At 39.2% G+C, this 19,854-nt stretch overlaps 1 protein-coding gene across 2 annotated transcripts; it reads right to left on the reverse strand.

Moving 5' to 3' along the window:
* Positions 1-1,479: 1,479 nt before the first annotated feature.
* Positions 1,480-19,248, reverse strand: hapln1b (hyaluronan and proteoglycan link protein 1b). 2 transcript variants are annotated; one of them, XM_039678175.2, is made up of 5 exons: positions 19,167-19,248; positions 6,289-6,431; positions 4,729-5,091; positions 3,736-4,038; positions 1,480-3,572 (listed from the first exon to the last, which is right to left on the reverse strand). In XM_039678175.2, the coding sequence occupies exons 2-5, from the start codon at positions 6,392-6,394 to the stop codon at positions 3,283-3,285; spliced, it is 1,062 nt and encodes a 353-aa protein (XP_039534109.2). In that variant the 5' UTR covers positions 6,395-6,431; positions 19,167-19,248; the 3' UTR covers positions 1,480-3,282. The 2 variants fall into 2 exon arrangements, with proteins under 2 accessions (XP_039534109.2, XP_039534108.2); XM_039678174.2 differs by lacking the exon at positions 19,167-19,248 and adding an exon at positions 6,959-7,201.
* Between the last annotated feature and the right edge of the window lie 606 nt (positions 19,249-19,854).

Below are 19,854 nucleotides of genomic sequence, written 5' to 3' on the forward strand. Positions count from 1 at the left end.
GGGGAGGAGGGTCTCTGGTTGAAATGTATATAGTAGAGATAATGAACAAGTAAAAACAGCTGTGAATGGTGACTGTAATTTTTTTAAGTCGTAACCTTACGAAGAATGGGATTTCCTTTTCTCCCTGGCTCAATAAAAGAGCACTATGGTACGAGCAGAGTATAAACAAAACAATTACAGTACGCATGTACGAAGAGTAAAAGAACAATAGGCATTATATTGTTTCACATTGTGGTGAGGGGGGTTCAAAAGGGATGTCACGGGGCTGGAGGACAAAACAATGCTGAAAGGACTGCAACTCATGACTGGAAAACAAATCTTCATCGTCATCTTCCTCGGCAGCATCCTCTCTAGTTGTGAGGATCACTCCGATAACACCAAACTATTGTACACTCTCATAATCATATTCTCATATGGCATCGAAATATATATTTTAGGTTGTTGTTTTTTTGTGGGTTTGTAATCATTTTTTTATTTTATTTTTTACTTTTTTAAATGAATGTCATGGTAAAATATGAAAATATGAATACTGTATGTGTGGTTGAATGAACTAGCAGTTTTGTCAAACATTATTACAAATGTTACACGAAGCCATAGAAGTTTAATTTATTGCTGAAGATACATAGGCCTATAACAATGAATGAACTGTGAGATTTTAAATAATAAAGCGCTATTAGTATATTATGAACACATTTAAACCGTGTGTTTGATTGTTTGACTTCATAAAAATCCCACGTTAATTGTAATAGAAAGTTGTTATGGCTGATGTTAATCAAAAGAGGGCGATGTAACACGGAGATTTTCCCGCGCCATTTTGAAGTTGGCGTGTGACGGGAATGAACACAGACTGTTTTGACGACTTTCTTCAACCGATTTGATAACGATGACAAGGTAAGGATGTGGAAGGTTAACATGAACACTGTTCAGTGTTCTTTTTAGATTACATCTGATAATGGAACAATTCCAATAGGGTCCTCCTCACCATTTGTCACTATTTGTCATTCCATTTTTGTTTTCTGAGTGACTTTGGCTAGTAAATGTATTGAGACCTGAAATATGGTTTCAGTGTACCTGACCTGAAAACAAACTAAAGTGAAAATGCACAGTTACCACAACTATCTTGTTAAAGACCAATAACAAATAGCGTGGCATAGGCTATAGTCCATGACTTAGCCGTAGGCCATCTTGCTATGTTCTGACTTGATCGCCAATGTTGATAAATCCATTGTTGTTAAATTTTTCAGGTTAATATTATAAAAATATAACGTACAGTTTTGAGACACCAACCTCATCCCTGTCATATGTTTTGGAGGGGTAATTTATTTATTTATTGAGCCAATCAGCTGAGACAAAAATTATGTGAGAGAACTGGCAAAACAAACATATTGAGATTTCTCTTCCTTTCTTTTGTGTTTTGGCAGTGAGAAAACAACTACACCAAATATGTATTTGACTGATTGTTTATTTTTTGTGGTTCAATGTTTTTTTTTTTTTTTTTTTACATTGATACAGTCAAATCATCCGTTTAATTATACTTTATGTACACAAAACAAGGGTGAAAAATGTTAACGCTGCCTATAAAGACATATCTAAGCATCATCCAGTTCTAAAATTTATTCTGAAGTCTTTTAAACAAGGCACATGTACAGTTGCCAGAGTCAAAACAAAATGAAATGAATGTGAATACATATGCAATTATTTTGAAACCTTTAATATTTAGAAATATTTTGTGGAGCTGGTAATTTAGTGTAGCGGCAAAAACTCATGACCGTAGTTCTAAACTGTCCGTGTTCACTCTAATAGCAATGATAACAATAATAAAACAATATTAAGATGTTTTTGTCTTAGCTTGGCAGTCTGTTTTAATTGTTTGTTTCCAAATGACTTGGCTTGACATTATTTTCTGAAGGTCTACTGCTTCATAGACAAGACTGAATGCAACATGCTAACTATGCACTTTTTTGTTGTGCCATTATTTTTTTTGCTTCGACTTTGAGTAAACCTTTACCTGCAAGGTCTATTTTTTTCTACAATAGAAGATAAATTTAATTGTGCTGTTTTTCTTTTACTAAGTAACACAATATGGTCATTAGCACTGTCGTCTTTTTGACCACCTCAGTCTTGTTATTTGTAAACGGTAAACATGCATAGGCTAAAACTACTCATCACATGGGCTAGAAACTGGGCTGTGTGCCTTCTTTCGCAGAGGTCCTCTAGCAAACTAATTTGGATTAACATTTGGCACCATTGCTATGGGCTATGTTTGAAGATAGGTTTTCTATGGTTTCATGAATTGATGAATTTCAAGTCTGAAATGGAAAAGAACAGAAATACTAAAAACAACTGATTTACTTTTGAAACACAATGTTTTTGTTACGATGTCTGTGGTATGAACAACACATTTCTTCCTGATCCTGGAGACAAAAAAATGTTTGACAGTGACAAGGTCGATACAGTGGAGCTCTTACATTGTGACGTAGGGGAGACATCTTATAAACACATTGTTTCAAGAAAAAGATAATTAACATACATTTATAAACACTCAACTTGTATATTTCAATAGTTAAAAAAATCACAGAACAATGTTTTGTTTCTTAATGCGACGTATGACTCAACATGGTTTGGTCCACACATAAACTGTTTTTGGACTAAATTTAAAAAGGTATGTTTTTTAAGAAATAATACAATTTAGCACCCTGTAAGGATGGCAAAAGGAAAAATCGCGTTCATTGTGCCATAACTGTTCTGTATGGTATTTAGCACTTTTCTTGAATTTGTTTTCCTATCAACAGAAAATACATTTTCCATCATGCTATTTATATGGTGTGATGTTTTTCAATGACAAACTAATTGCCCAAAGATATCAGTTGAAAGAATTTAAGCTTTTTTGTCATTCGGTTCTAGAACATCCCTCAAGCTACTGCATGCTAAATGGAAGAGCACAGTGTGAATTTCTACTGCAATCCTGTCAAATATCTCTTCCTTCAGCACTGCTGTATATGATAGTTCAGACCTGAAACACGTAGCTATAATTTCTGTGGCATCCTATGAATACTATTCCTGTCCTGTTGCCATCTTGTAGTGAATTCCTGATTTTGCGGGAAGAGGGCGCCTGAGGTGCCTAATCCTACAGAATCCTTTCTTCAAACAAACACCAGTTACTTTCTTTATCCTCAAATCCTTCTGTATTACAGTATCTAGAGACTTTGTCACAGTTTTAATGCACTCGAACTAACGCCTTACATTATTACATTTAGTTCGTGAGTTGTGTGTTTTGTATGCTCAGTTGTCACTCTTGTAGCAGTAGACACCGTAGAGTTTGTGCTTCTTGTCTGGGAATCCAGAGAAGCGTACGGCGGCCTCTGTGGGACTGCACCGTCTGCGTGGTCTTGAGATCGGGTAGCGTACACTACCGTCTGCAAGCCAGCCTGCGTCGCAGCGGTCGTAGCCCAGCAGCTTCCATGCTGCGTACATCTGCCCGACTTTGGCAATCTGAGCACCATCCTTTTGACATGCCTGCACTGCTTCATTATATGTAAGCTTGGAAGGGTGTATCAAATAATAGAAACGTCCTGGAAAAAACAAAAGGGAAAGTGTTTATTCTCAAAGCCAATAGTTGTCATTAGAGATTCTTTGCATGGCTGAACTCAATTAGTTTTTTTCCTGTCATACATTATCAGATCAGTTGCTAGGCTATTTTAAATGTCTTTTATCAAACAGTTGGACAGGACCAACCTTTGTAGTTAGAGGTGAAACAGAAGACATCATATCTTTCTTTTTGCTTGTCGCGCATCCCGTAATTCCTCACACCGGGAATGGTGTTTTTGCCTCCACACGGCTCTCTGGGTTTGGTGATGGGGTATTGCACCGATCCGTCACTGAGCCACCCTGCATTGCACCAATCCAACCCGTCTCTCCAGGCATCGTACAGCTGGTCGAAAGATGCCACAATGGCATCCTGGTCTCTGCAAGCTTTCTCGGCATCAGGGAAGTTCAGGTTGTAACGACCCAGTCGAGGAAAATATGGAAACAAAATGCCTGTAGAAAGCCGAAGACCAGAAAAGGTATGAAATTGCATAATTTCATTATAGAAGCCCTTCTATTATGTGTGTAATCTGGCAAGAATCAAATTCCTGATTGCTAAATCTGTTTTTTTCCCAATGGATTATCTAATATTTCATCTATTTCATGCAGATGAAGTAATGCCAAGAATGCAGACAGCAAGGACCAAATTAATGTCCCATTATTTGGCCCTGATAGCTCTTGCTGATGGCCTGGATCTAAAAGTTGTTCTAGTCTGCATTATAAGACAGGTAAATAGTGTTTACCTTGCACACAGTGTGAAGGGAGTCAGCACAATGTGATCTCATATCTAATTGGCTTGAGGAACAGCCAAGGATGTTGCATAAACTGTGTATAGTATTGTATAATATTCCCAAAAAATCCAGCCCTGTGTCACAATGGTAATGTTGCTGTAGCAACATTTTTACGTGCACCAACAAAATGTGGGCACTTCAGAGGTTACCATGTTTGAAAAGATGCAGAAGATGTACAGAATATTGACAGAAAAAAAATGGTAAATGATAACGTACGATACTTGCCAACATGGTAGACTACAGTACCTTAAAGACCTGGTGTTGTGTGACTAGGCTAAATGTTGCTAGAGGAACATTTCCTTGAGATTGTGTTGTTGGAAAAACAGTGAGATAACATGAATCTATGCTTTACCTTGCAGGTCAAGGGATACAACTGCTGTATCATCCTCCAAGCCATCGATGACTTCACACTTGTATTTCCCATAATCCTCCAGCATGATCTCAGTGATAACCAGTGAGGCATCATTCTCGCTGGCAGCCTGAAGGTGCACTCGGCCATGGAATTGACCATAGCTCTTTTTGTGAAAACCCAAAGCTACGAAAACATCGATTTCCTTAAGATAGTCAGAAGTCAGTTTAGTCCATTTAATCCTCAGTTTGGGATTTGGGGCAGCCGTGGGATCCCGGTTGAACTTGCATGGCAGTGTTGCGTTGCCTCCACGTTGTGAGATTACTTTGGGTTGTGCTGTGTCAACTGAGAGTCGGGGGCCATTTTCTAAAAACCAAAATCAAAGTGATATTCATTTTAGTAGGAATTAAAGAAATAGATACAATAGAAATGCAGATTGCAACTGATTTAATAGCCATGGCTCTGATTCTTTTTGTCCCTGTTGCATGGGTTGGTGTCCAATAACAATAAGGCGTTTCACAAAGATGATATAGTGAATCTCTCTTTGTCTTATTGCTAAATGGTGTTGTGGTTAAGCAAATACATGAATCATGATGTTTGCTACATTTCTTTGGAATAAAATTCCCCTACATGTTTATGAAAGAAACTGTGCACACTCTTCCAACGAAGACACTCCAGTAGGTGTTCTACTCTTGCAACCATTTTAGTGCACATATACAGTAACTATAGAAATGCCTGACAAATTTCATTTATAAATAACAGTTAGAGGGATTTGTATATCAAAATAAAACTCTCCCATTCTCTTCTCCATGGACAGGGTGTCAGATAAGGATCTGAGTTAGACGGTCACAAACAAGTTCTCAGCAACACCCTGTTGGATCTGATGAAAACCTGCAAGTTATCCGGTCAGCAAAGACACACTGCAGACGAATTCAGCTTCTGCTAAGGGAATGCTTCTCTCTCAAAACGTCAACCAAGCTTTAAAATACAGGCACTGGCACAGTGTCCCAACCAGGTGCAATGCAACAAGTCTTTAAAAATGTTGGAAGGTAAGTGCCACATGATTTCCATTGTTTGAACAAATGGGATTTTGAACCCAAGCTACCAAGACTTGTGCATTTGATGTGGTTGTTTGGGTCAACATTTAGTTGTAATCACTTCTTGTTGACACATTATGGTGTTTTTATACTTATATATATATATATATATATATATACTTATAATGTATTGCTGTTCACACAAACTAATCTTGGTTATTTTGCATATGCAGTAAGGGATGCTGATACTATTATCATATCTCAGCTTAAGTAAATATGGAGCTAATCAATTATTTAACACTTGTAGTAAGTATTTCCAGCCACTTTGCGTCCTCTGATGGGAGCCAGAGGGGTTTGAATCACCTAAGCCAACACCCAATGAGATAATTACGTAGTGCCCCTGTTTGGAAATGCTGGAGGGGAAGCACCATTTAGGGGATGGGCAGTACAACCCCCTCTCTATCTCTCAACATTCTCTTTCTACAATTTACTTTCACACACAAACACACCTTTTCCAATCTCTTACCTGATATGTATATCGTCCTGTAGTGTTCCAGGTCACTGTATGCCTCATCAAAGTTGTCAGCTCGGCTCTCGGAGAGGACCAAGAGGAAGAGAAGCAGGAAGGCCATCTTGATTTATAGCACCGGGGGGTTGGGGGGTACTTCACTAAATAGAGAACACAAGAATGAGGGCTATCAAAAAATGTGTGCATTTTACAAAATAATTAATCTACTGTAAATCCCAACTAGTTCCTATTATATAGGAGACATTCTTTACAGTTATATTTTTAGGCTTTACGGAGTTTGTGAGAGAGTTCAGTATTTTGTGACTTGCACCAAATTGCATGCACGCTTCCATCTGCAGTAACTCCCCAGTGCAGTGCTGTCACGCAGACACAAGCGCACACAGTGTCCTTTTCACCACATCGCTCAGGAAGACACTGACACAAAAAGGACAGCTACAGAAATAAATGACTAGCAACTTTACATGCATGCATAAATCCCAATTAATACCAGTGAAATCCAACAGTGCTGCAGGACTGCCTCCTGTACCCTTCACCTTAAGAGGCACTGAAGTGTGAAAAAAGTGCAGTCAAGATGCTCACTACGGCACAAACTAGCACAAAACTTTGCAGGCACACTTCTAGAACACAGATCGTCTCCCTACAGACACCAAGCTCAGAAAGGACTTACCATCTTACAGAGCGCGTGCTCCCAGCCACTAGCGCATGTGAGGACAGCTACACAAAAGATCAGGTTTAGAAAGTGTGTTGACTCTTCTCTCTCTGCGCAGTCACTCTGATTGATTCGTTTTTTTCTTCATTCATTTCAGAGTGCTGACGCACTGAGGTAGTTCCTCTCTACTGCAGTCAGCAGAACTGCTCTGCAGAATAGCCAACCCCCCCAACCCAGCCTGCAAACAGTCATTACGCATACCAGGAAGCCACCGCTGATAACAGTGAGGACTCGCAGATGCAGTGCCCTCTCCTGTGACAGATAAGTTACCTCGGTACAGTGAGCTTGCTCAACTGTGACAAGGTAAAATCATATGGGTTCAGTGTAGGAGCAGGATGTCCTCTATTGCAAAAAAAAAAAATGACAAAAAGACTGCAAAGGAGCTCTAGGCATTGTTTAAAAAAAAGTAATACCCTGCATTGTGTAGGGGTTTGAAGGACGCCACATGGGTCTGCTGTGCTGAATTACCCTACGAGGCTATTTTACGGCACAACTATTACTCTTAAAAGAATTTGTTGATGACTCTAAGGCATTTTTAGTGTAACGGCTGTCAAACATGCTCTGTTTTGCATGCTGACGGTTAACCAAACACAGACCTTTAACTCTTATCCACACTAACTGTGCTGTTGACAGAGAACACTGTTACCAAGCACATTCCTTTGTGACACTCCTTTGTATACAGTGAGGTCAAGCACAGGGAAAGGAATCCATGCCTTGAGTTTTTAAATGTGGGTAAACGTCCTAAACACATAGACTGCAGTTGATCAGAAAACAGCAATGGTTTAGAAACAGTGCCAGACCACCAGCTAATTCACATAAGCAGCACAAGAATCTTAGTCTTGCACAACTTGAGAACTTTATCTTCTGGGAAGAGGCACTGATTCTGCAATTGGGGAAAAAGTCCCTTGTTGTTGAAATCACTTGCTGCCAGAAAATTGGTGATTGGCGAATTTGCTTTAAGACAGCCCACTTTAAAGAAAGTGACTCAATACTCTGATACTTAACCTTGTACTCCTCTTGTTTTTGTACGTGTAAGCCAGGTTGCTGTTACCACCTTGACATTAAATCCTGATCTTTGAAATAAGCATTGCCAGCTTCATTTCATGTTTAACAAAAGTGCCAATTTTTCATTAATCATGCTCAATGTCTTTCACTTGCAAACTCTTGCTGCAGTGGAATAAGCAGAAAACCATGGCATCATCTGTGAAGAAAATAAAACTTGTCTGAAAATCTGAGGTCTGGGATCGGTCCTGATTAAACATGCTTGTTTAACTCAAGCACAGATTTTCCCAGATTGTTTCTGTAGAACTTTCCAATCCTCATTTGGAAATCTCTTTTGCAAGACCCAAACCTTTCTTTTTGTTATACTTTTTAAGGGAATGATGTAAATTGTTTAGTTAACTGGGCTTTTAAGCGCATGTCTATTAGTGTCATTTTATAGTGATGTTTGATAGCAATGGCTCTGAAATTAACTTTCCCATCTATTCTCATGTAAATAGTACTTTTTTAATGCATTGGTATGGCTCAATGACCATTGTGTAGTCAAACTTTGTATACTGTCAGTGTCAAGTCGTGCATTTAGTCTCCAAACCTAGACTTGTCTAGCAGAATATTTTCTTGTACTAACAAAATACGTTTAAGTATAGACTGTAAATATTTAGTTCTATTCAGAAACGCAAATCTTTTCTTATCGTTGAAATTGGGTTTTTTATAAAACAACTTGGGGAGCATTTCAATATGTCTCTCCTCAACAAATCCCACTGGTTTCTGAGCAGCTGTAAAACTCAGGGAGATTATGGATTCTTTTTGGCCAGAACCTCATTCCCCTTTGACCCCATTCCCTAATGTGCCAACACATAATCCCTTAAGTGATTGATTTGAGTAGTCGTCGCTGATCACTTTACAATACTATGAGGGCTATTCCTTTCTTCATTTGGCAGTAGATCTCGAGAAGTGATAGTTGAGTGCCAGACAAATATAGAAAATGTAACTTTCAATGATACTGCATTATACTAGTCAACCTGATTTCAAGCAATGTGTTCTTTCAAAAAGCATTGCATATAACAGCAGTTTGTCAAATAAATGCAATACATTTTTCCTAGTAATGGACCATTATACATAATCCATACTGATTAATCAGTCAACATTTGGCCATTTTAATTAAGATGTTATAGCTAAACTTACACACATATGTCCATAAGCAATTATAATAACACCTGACCGAAGAAATGGAGTTCTCATTTCAATGTGAGATGAATATATGCGCATGTTAGATTACGATTTTGTTTGCAATGTGTTTATTAAATGAGTTAATTATTCTTGCGAGGAAAGGCAGGCATAATTGAACAGCTTAAGGCAGTAAGTAAACCTGCTGAGTCCAAAATAGACCTGTGCAGATGGCAGTGGTGATTTTCAGGTGAATGCAGAAATAGGTTAACACAAATAGATGCAGTGTAAACCTGTGATTTTTGTGACTCATGCTAAAAGCTTACATTTATTCTACAAAGTGCATCGTAACCCTTAATCTCCATAACATCAATAAGAGGACTGTTTTCACCCTTCAAACGACTCGCTGTCTTTGAAGGCCAAACAATCTCTCCGCACCAGACATTAGACTGATGACAGCGTATGAATGGAATCCTAAAACCTGTCATTTACATTGAAATCTGGCTTATTTTCAACGCATGTTACATACAGGTTTTCTCACAAACATCCTGTTTAATTTACTCAACATGTCCTGCCATTAAGATACATTTAGTCAGTGAAATATAGTGAAATATCTTGTCTTATTTCGGGTTCAGACTACACAGTATTTTTGTCTGTAACAACCCAGCAAACAATTTTGCATTAAAAGACCGCATGGAACATGTCAAAGAAATGAAACCAAACACCTTGTAATCGCTGTTGACTTTGCTTACATGATGGAATATCATACATCTCGCAAGTTATTTGGGCAAATTCAAGGTTATTTTGGCTAGAAGTGGGTTACTCATTTTTGTGTCATGCCGCTCTTTCATTTTCTGGAATATCTGCATTGTTTTTTATAGAAATTACATTGCATTGGCAGGCAAATGCCAAAAAACGTCTAGCCTAGAAATCTAGATGCACCCTAGCGGCAGATATTTTATTTTGCAGCCAGGGTGGTCTAGCAACTCTCTGTTGGTTTTCGAGCTGGAAAAAACAAACTCTATTCAGGCCAATCACATCATGTATAGAGTCGGCAGGCGGGCTTAACATAATGACAACAGAGTTGTGACGGTTCCCCGCTACCTGAAAAAAAAGAATAGCTGCTTCTGCTAGGGAACAGCGGCTTTTCAAATCGGCTTTGACCGCGACTCTTGAAGACTTGGACTTGAACAAAAAAATCATTCTTAAAAAAGGAAGATGTGTTCATAGTTTTATTTGCTCCCTTTTGGGACCTCCCTCTAGCAGATTTTAGATGTATTGCAGTTTTTCGCACTTCCGGGTAGGCTTCATTTTTCATGTTGACGCTTGGCTCAAACTGAGCTTGATGACAGTCTGACAGTTGTAAACCTTCTAGTAGCTGTGCCAAGCCAAAACGTTGTTGAAATATTTTGTCCCATTGCTTTTATTGACTCTCTATCTATGGGCTTCTCCCGTAGATAGTAAAAGGCTTCTTCCTTGACTTTATGCCTCCATGCCCCCCCAATTGCCTCATATGGTAATGTCTCTATTGTGCCACAGAAAGTTGCGTAGTGATGACGCAATCGTTAGCCTATTTTTCACAAAAACGGCATCTACGGGGCCATAACGTAAGATACAAAGTAATGGAGCGTTTTATACATTGTCGTGTTTCTTTAGAAATAGAATAGAAGTATGAATAGAAGTAAGAATAATAAATAATGGACAAATTGAGTATTTGGCCGCCTCAGATGTAAAGTTATTCGCTGTCGCCAAAATGAATGGGACTCAATGGGATGCTAACAGCAGGTGAAGTTCTGCTACAATGGTGGCTCCCGCGAGCCTGCATCTTCCGGCTGATGGATTACCCCCTTGGTAAGGACCCAACCAATCAATTGTTAGTGCGGGCGGGCTTTTATCTGTACTACTCCTGAACCGAATTAATCAGAAAATTACTTTGCAAGTTACTTGGTAGGTATGATGTTAGGAAGTGATATTCAGCTTGTTACATTTTAAATGATTACAGTAGTTTCAACTTTTACAGTAGTTTCAACATTTTAGCTGTAAAATGCCACATGCAGTAGCTAATATTAAGAAATATGTTGTGCTTTTACTGTGAAACTCATGCCAGGCGACAGGTGTTGTTGTTTTTGTTGAGTTTCCATGCACCGATTGCTTTTAGTCAAAGTCTAGGGCAGTTTTTTGGTCCCAGTCCGTCCCTGTCTGATCGGATTTCAATCGAATGTGCACAAAAACCAGATTTGGACTGACAGTTTGATCGTAGCCATAAAAGCAGGAATATTGTTGCTATAGCTCAATTCATCCATTGTATAATTCCACCCACACCCGCACCAATATCATCATCTCTTTCACTTCACCATGTTTGACAGCTGTGTATATGGAAGAGCTTCTGTGCTCCTCCTGTGCCACATCTGCCACAGATGTGACCGAACCCGTCGTAGAGTACCAGGAAAAAAATGAAACATGCTAGTCTTTCTGTCACAACGTAGTGAAACATGCTGTTGTCGTCTGCTATGACACACTATAAACAATTGATTCTTGCACCCAACGTGCATTGCAGTATACAATTAAACACGACAACCTACCTCAAAGGGATCGTGCCAAAATTTGTGAGATATTGTGTAGTCTGAACCTGGCTTTAGAGCCACATTGAGTTAAAAAAAAGTTTGAAATTCTTTGCTCTCTTAACCATTTTAAATTGTTATTAAATACTGTGTAGATCTGATGCTTTCAGGCAACTGTTTCACCTTGTGCATTTCATTTTCTAGTCTAAACAGTATGGAAAGACCCACTGACACTTCTGGAGATTTAGCACACCAACATGGATAAGACTGGCCCCATTTACAGGGCAATTGGACGGGTCATTGCGCAGTCTTCGGTATCCAAAGCACCACTCCCAACACTAAGAAGCCATGTCACAACATTTAAAATCTTTCCATGTGTTTTCTCTAGAGGTCAGGCGTGTGTTCGACCTCCACTCTCTGCAAGCACTTAATAAAGTGAGTTCATTTCATGGACTTTTTAAGTCAAATCCATTTGTTACAGGTGTCATATGCAGCTTTATTGTCATGAAAGTTTATTACTACACATGGACATGGTTTGTAGGGTTTGTAGACTCTTACTTTTTTTTGCATTATGTGAATTAAATAAATAGGCTAATTGACCCAAACAAATAAAAAATCATTCATTATTTATTCATATAGCCTATGATTGGCAAATAGAGTTCCCTTCTTATATTAAACTATTCTAATATTTCACATTATTTCACAAACAATATGCACAGGTCAGAAAACAGATCAGCCATTCATAATGAACAATAAAGAGACTGTTCAGGATAATACAAAGAGGCTGTCTAAGATCCACATAAAAAAATATTTTGTGGTGTAAAGTAAATTTTCTGGTAACATTTTACAGCCCGTTCTCATCCTTTAGCGTCACATAGAACGCTATATGACAAAACAGCGCTATACTACCCTTTATCGTTAATATTCACGCGTACCCAAGGCGTCATAAATCCTTTAGCGTAATACAGCCCAGTCTCACTCCCAAGGCGTCACCTAACTGACGCCTTGGGAAGCATTTGGACATGCTTCAATATCTGACGCTTTAGGCGCCCTTTAGCGTCAGTTAGATGACGCCCTAGGATCGCGTGTACCCTACCCCCACCCCACACCTAAACCTAACCGCGTCCTCTAACAGACGCTTTCCTTTAGCGTCAGTTAGATGACGCCGTAGGATCGCGTCATGTAAGTGACGCTAAAGGGCGCCTAAAACGTCAAATATTGAAGCATGGTCAAAGGTGACGCCTTGGGGTGAGAATGCGTTGCGTAATATGAGACTACCCTACCCCACGCCTAAACCGAACCATCACAGCGCGTGTTTTATTAACAATAACGGTGCCATGTGCGTAGTATAGCGCACAAAGTACACAAAATAGGATGAATATCCTAAAATAAGTAAGTCTGCTGTGAATTAATTTGGATTTGACTTAAGTATTTTCTGATTGCAGCTATATTTCGAAACATTTTTGTCAAGTATTAGACAAAATGCTTTAAGTGGAAAAGCTTACGGCATCTTTAAACCAAAGTTCCAGTTTCATTCATGTTTCATTAATTTAATGGGATGGGGGGAGGAATGGCAGTTGTGTAAATATAGCTTTTCATTCAGCTTGTACCTGCTCCTTACTGGTTTCATAGTATGTTCCATGTTCCTTTAAGACAATGTACCTCCTATTCATAGACTCCAGCTTGAGGAAGGTCTCTGTGCTCAGTGTATAAAGAGCCTTTGACTTGGCGGCACAACCTGGGCGTGTTAACTGGTGCTCATACCGACTCCAAAAAATGTAATCTTAAGGCGTCACTGGTGGACACCAGATGGACTTCTTGATTGGGCAGCAGGTAGCATTCTTGAAATCAACAGCCAATTACTTAGAAGGCAAAAAACAGAGCCTGTTACTGAGTCTATTTATTTGAAAGCTAAATATTCCGTACCCCATATAAACTGTTAGTTCAAGAAAGAATATTTTCTCCTAGCGCTACATGGGGCGAGTTCAGGCCAGTCCACCCACCCGGCATCTCATTAGAGTTCTGTGGGTTTTGACGTCATCCTTGCACCACCTTAGTACACACAAAGAGTCCTCAGTGCTGATGCATAAACTAAAAACCATCTCTCAACAGCATCTTCACCCAATCCACACATTGCTTTCGACAACCCGGATACTCTCCCACACCCCGGAGTACGACCTGCTATATCTGCATCTCCAAATTTATACCATAAATGAAAATTTATGAATAGACAACAAAAGGAGAAAATACTATCTAGTTTCTAAACAATAAGCTGTGTTTGTTCCTTTTAAGGGAAATTAAGCGTTTTGAAACATTCATTAAAACTGAAATATGCAGTTGCAAGTGTCCTTAACAAAGAACAGCTAATATTCTCAGTCCAAATTGCATTTTTCAATGTCAGTGTTGGGTTATGCTTTATGTCGATGGTCCACATTAGACATTCTTTCTAACTATAAGTAACTTTGCAAATCTTATTAGAGTATTAGCAGACTGTTCATGTAAGTTAGTTAGAAGAATAAGTTGGCATGTACTTGCAAAGTTACTTTTAGTCAGTAGAATGTAGTGGTGCACGATATATCGGCCGATTTGGTCAATTTTTTACACATCGGTATCGTTCCGATGTCAAAAAAGGGCCGATGTGAACAGGCCGATGATCATCCCTGTGTATTTGACGTGCGTGTAGGTGTGAGTGTGGGGGCGGGGATGTTTGTTTTTGCACGCGTATTAAAAGCGCAAGTGCGTTTAAACATCAAGCCACGAAGACTGGAACTGGTGAGCTGTTTTCTGCCAGCCTTCCTAATGCGTATTTTTGTCCCGCCAAAGCCATATTTGACCGGTAAGTGATGTAGATGAGTGACTGCTGCGCTTGTTTAACTGAGGGAACAGGAGAGAGTGAAAGCACCGGTCGCGCGCCGTCTTCAAAATGTCTTGCGCTTGTTTAACTGAGGGAACAAGAGAGAGTGAAAGCACCGGTCACGCGCGCCGTCTTCAAAATGTCTTGCTCTCTCTCTCTCTCCCCCTCCCTCCCGCATGTTTATGAATTGAGTTGACTGAATATCTTTGAGAATACACGACGGTAAAAGGTCGGAAGACCGAAGTTTTTTTCTTATGAACTACTGGTTGTGAATTGTGAAACCACACTTTCAATAAACCAAAAAAATCTATCTGTTGATGAAATGTTTTCTGTGTCGACTGTCGAGACCATAGACTGTAAAAATAGGTCGAGACAAATCTCGTCCGATGTTCTAAACTGCCTGGATAATCACAACGTGTGCCGTGGTTCCGTTATGGCTCTTTCAGACTGCACGATTTTCAAAGTAGTCAGGTCGCTGCTCTTTTCACACTGCATGACTATCTTGGCCAGCATTCAGTCGCTGCTGTGTTCACACTGGACGATGGATCGGCGACAGAAGGTTTCACACTGCATGACTTTAGAAAAATCGCCGACAGACTCTGTCTAGCACGCTGCACGCAAACTACATTTCACAACAAACACGCGTGAGATATGAAAAGGAAACAACGCGCGACACCACACGTGCAAGACCGGAGTTCTCACGTGAGACTTTTTTTTCGACCCGGTTGTGGTACAGCTGGTGAAACAGACACGAGTGCTCCTGCCAAATTTCTACTACTTTTTCTTCCATTTATTGTGTCCAAATAGACCGAGAAGAAGCTTTTTTTGTTGAAACAATGCCATATCATGTTGATATGTGATCTATAACTCCTCCCCGAACTCCCTGCTGCTCTGTATCTTGCTCTCTCACTGGCTGCCGGTGATCGCCGATGTAGTTTTCAGTCAAAACACTTTTCACACAGCAGGATTTTGAATCGCCGACAGGTCCAGATATTTAGCATGCCAAATATCTCACGGGCGTCGGCGACTCGTCGGTGATTCTCTCAGTTCGCGTCTTTGTTCATTCACACTGCGTGATTGTCACTCGCGTGAACGAGCGCCGATTTGCCTGTGATTTCGGGCATTTGTCGGCGATTTCTCAAAACCTGTCGGCGAGCCAAAATCGTGGCTAAAATCATGCAGTCTGAACTCGGCATTAATGACACGTCCGATTCGCGAACTAATGACTCCTTTGAACCGATTCACTTTAATGAATGGTTAAAACAACTGATCTGTCCAACACTGAGCTCAAGAGCCATAAATCGGAAACACTTTACAATAAGGTTCCATTTATTAAAGTGTACATTAAATGTACACTATAATAAATGGAACCTTATTGTAAAGTGTAAGGTTAATAGATTAATAGAATGTTAACCAATTTTGTTAACTTTTAATATTAGTTTCTATGCAGATTTACTCCATGACAAAACTACCCCAGTCATTCTAGAATGATTCATTCTTTCCAAATAGAGCTATTCAAGTAATCTGGTGAAATTGTTTTTATATCACAATATATATCGCAGAAAAATAAAATATCACAATGTCATTTTTTACCAATATCGTGCAGCCCTAATCCTCGCTATGTGTTTTCTATACAGGGATATCGACATCGGTAAATATCGGTATCGGCCATAACAGCAATGTTAATATCGCTTATCGTTATCGACCACAAATTTTCACATCGGTGCATCACTAGTAGAATGTCTTTTGGGGGACAGTCTACTAATAATTTTGTATTGTAGTCCAGTCTCAAAAGGCATGTATTCATGTATTTTAGGCCCTGTTTACATATTTTATTAAGATGTGTTTTGGTCGATTAAATCACAAGTCAGTGAGGGAGACACATTTATACCTTATGTTTTAATCTGTCTCTTTCATCCTTTTCTGTCCTGATTTCTTAGAGTAGACAGTCTTTGGATGGGTAAATGTAGACGTTTTCAGATCTTTCGATCTAATGGACGAAATAAGCTCACTCAATTTACATATAAACACGACCGGCGAAAAAACAATACGGAAAGCAGCAGCTTTAGTTTCTGCTCTGACAGCCGCAAGACCAGCTGAACACAGTGAGTGAGTGTTAGAAATCAGGAATGGTGAAAGAACATTGTGCTTGCCTTGGTGTTTTTTCGTCTTCAAATCAAACTTGGCTCAAAACGTTTTGGACCCTGATCGACCAGGTATCTTAATACCTGGTGTAAAGAGGGCCACAGATACCCCTTTTCCACCAAAGCATTTTCAGAGCCGTGTTCGGAGCTTGTGCCAACTTCGCGAACCAGTTCTTTGTGTTTCGACAGCCAAAGAACCGGTTCTCGGCCAGGAAAATTAGTTCCAAAGCGGCACCAACTCTTTGCTGGCTAGAACCGTTCTTTTACAACGTCATGCTTACAACGATGGCGGGGTTATTGTGACCAACAACACAATGGGAATGGGAATGCAAAGACATATGGCGACGTACACAGTGACGTAATGACCTCGTTCGCTGGGCCTTCTAGTCAGTGGAAAAAAAACAGGTTCTGAGAAGGTTCGCAAGTTGAACCAGCACCAGTTCTGAACCAGTTTTTTGACCTTTTGAAAGGCAACACATTCCCAAGGTCACAATTAAAACTAAAAGATGGACTCTTGTCATAGGGTAAGTTACATGAAGACCTTTTATAATGCCCAAAATGCACAGCAACTCAAGATCCCAATACAATGAAAAATTGTTCTTCATAACTAGACCTAAAGTGCAGCAAATAACCAATGAAGAACATTTTGATGATCTTTTGAGTAGATCTCTAGTCACCTTATTAACAACAACGATCTAAGCATGAAATGAGCAATGTTTAATGAGATACAACAGACTCTGAAGCGATGCAAGACATTAACCTGGAGGAGACCAGGGGTGAAATGAATTGCATCACCCCAGGCCACCCTCATATACATCACAACACTGTGGAGAATAAGGACGAAAGGTCATTTGGAAAATTGGCGTGTTTAATGTGCTCTGGCAACCATGTAAGGAAAAGGTCAGAGTTCAACCATGTTCATCACAGACCATTAATAGGCATATCTTTGAGAAAGATGGCAACACGACCTTGAGATCTGCAGCTGAACAGCCTCCAGACAGATCTGATTAACCACTGCTAATAGCAAACAAGGCAACATGCATTGCATTGACTGGCTTTAGTTAAAGAACCCTATGTCTGCTCTGAAACAATGGTGTTACCACCTTAAAGACCAGACAGACTGAAAAGAAACTATGCAGTTTCATGGTATGAATATATGAGAGTGCGTTTTATAGCTTCTTTTCAGAAGTTGATGTTTCAGCTACAGCTTCAGGTCTGTCTATATAACTCGGGTAAGAAAATTAGGCAAAATGTCTCTATAGTGGCTTACTGAAGCTCAAGATCATTGGGTTCCTCCAAACCGATAGATGGCAAACTCTTCCATGCCATACAGAGTGCTTCATTCATGTGTAAAATAAAGCCAGGCATTAATAATTTATACATTTACACATACTCTTGGCCCCCAATTTTTGTTTAACCAGCTGTTCCTTCTCAGGACTTTTGCCTGTATTGAAGTGGACCCTCTGTATGTGCCTATTTTGCCCCGTAAGAACGTTCTGTCAATGCATGGACTCAACAAGCAGGCTTTTTACTCTGCAGAATGTGGGCTACTCTTGTTGGTCTCTTTTGGAGCCAGGCTGTCTCATAATTTATTGAAAAATTACAAGGAGAAGTTGTTTGTGTTAAAGTTAATGGGAGTATTCATGAATGGACTCAACTGCTGGTAAACCACTAAACCCTGAAGCCCTGATGATAAAACAAATTGACTTGAGGGAGATATTGAGACAGAGATTTATCCATTATGAATGCAATTACAGTTCTGATTAAACCTCAAAAGATTGCCAAATCATAATACTTAAAAACAATATTGTTAATCAGTAAACGATATTGAAAAACAAGTTTACATTGGCTGTTTTAAGAAGAAAAAAATTATTTACTCATTAAAAACAAATTGGTTTAACCTTCAAGCAAATAGCACTAAATATTTTTATTGGAATAGGACTTGATTGTCACATGACAGCAAAATGGCTCAATGCATTTTGGCTATGAAATGAATATTTTAATATTTAAAACACAATAGCTTTCTGTTTTAAGAAACAATAATAAAAGCTTATTCTAAAATAGGCTTTTTATTTATTTATTTTTTAAAGTAAACATTTTAATGAGCTTTTTCTTTGGCACATTCTGCAGACAGCATCATCATTACCGAGACAACACATTTACGAGCTTTTACGATTTAAAAGTTTCAGTGACGCCTATTTCCAAAATAACACATGATAGGTTAAAACAATGTAAAAGTTTAAGACGTTAAGAATGCAAAGATGCAGACGGTCACTAAACATCTGTTCTACAGGTGTTTTATTCGTAGCTATCGACGGAACTGATGCGTCTTACTCAAAAAACAAAAAGCCTTTAAATGAATTTATAATCACAAGTAAACTCGTAAAGTGACTGAACATTCAGTCTAAATGAAGAAGGGATGTAAAGTGCTAGGCTCTTACCTTGTGAAGCAGAGCTGTGCGTCCTGCAGAATGATCTCTGATGGGCTCCGGCGTCAGGTCTGCTCGGAGATTTACACACACGTCACAGAACAAGGCAGATCCCGCGGGAAAACGTACGCGCGCTCACGGACAGAGGTTGCTAAATAGAGACGATGTAGTGTGTGTGTCATCATCAAGAATATTATAACTACACTGGCCCGGAACAAAGTTGTTTTTCAATAAAGTATAGCCTATACAGTTTATCCATAGGGATACATATATGTGTACACTTAGCCTACATTATCTAAAATGTATCATAAAGCCTGCTTTTCTTTTCCATTTTTAATAGTGTCAAACGGTGTAACGGTGGGTCAGTAGGACTTTTGAAGAGACCATGACATCATCTATATTAGTTCAAAGTTTTTTAAATATGCTTAAAATATCTTCTTTTATATGCTCCACAGAAGAAACAAGTGTGTTTGAAGGACATGAGTGTGAGTAAATGAAAGAATTTCCATTGCTTTGTGAACTATGACTTTAAGTAGCCTATTATGTGTTTATTTTTTAAATATCTTTCATAAAACACTGCTCAGCATTGAATCATCTGAAGCCATAGATATCGTCTGTGCATGTTGCCAGATATGGTGAAAATGAATAAATGAGAAATGTTTCCTTTTGATAGAAATGCGGCCATACTTCCAGCCAAACT

The sequence above is a fragment of the Pimephales promelas genome, chromosome 23, assembly GCF_988280905.1.
Source record: "Pimephales promelas chromosome 23, fPimPro1.hap1.1, whole genome shotgun sequence".
In the NCBI taxonomy this organism is placed as follows: domain Eukaryota; kingdom Metazoa; phylum Chordata; class Actinopteri; order Cypriniformes; family Leuciscidae; genus Pimephales; species Pimephales promelas.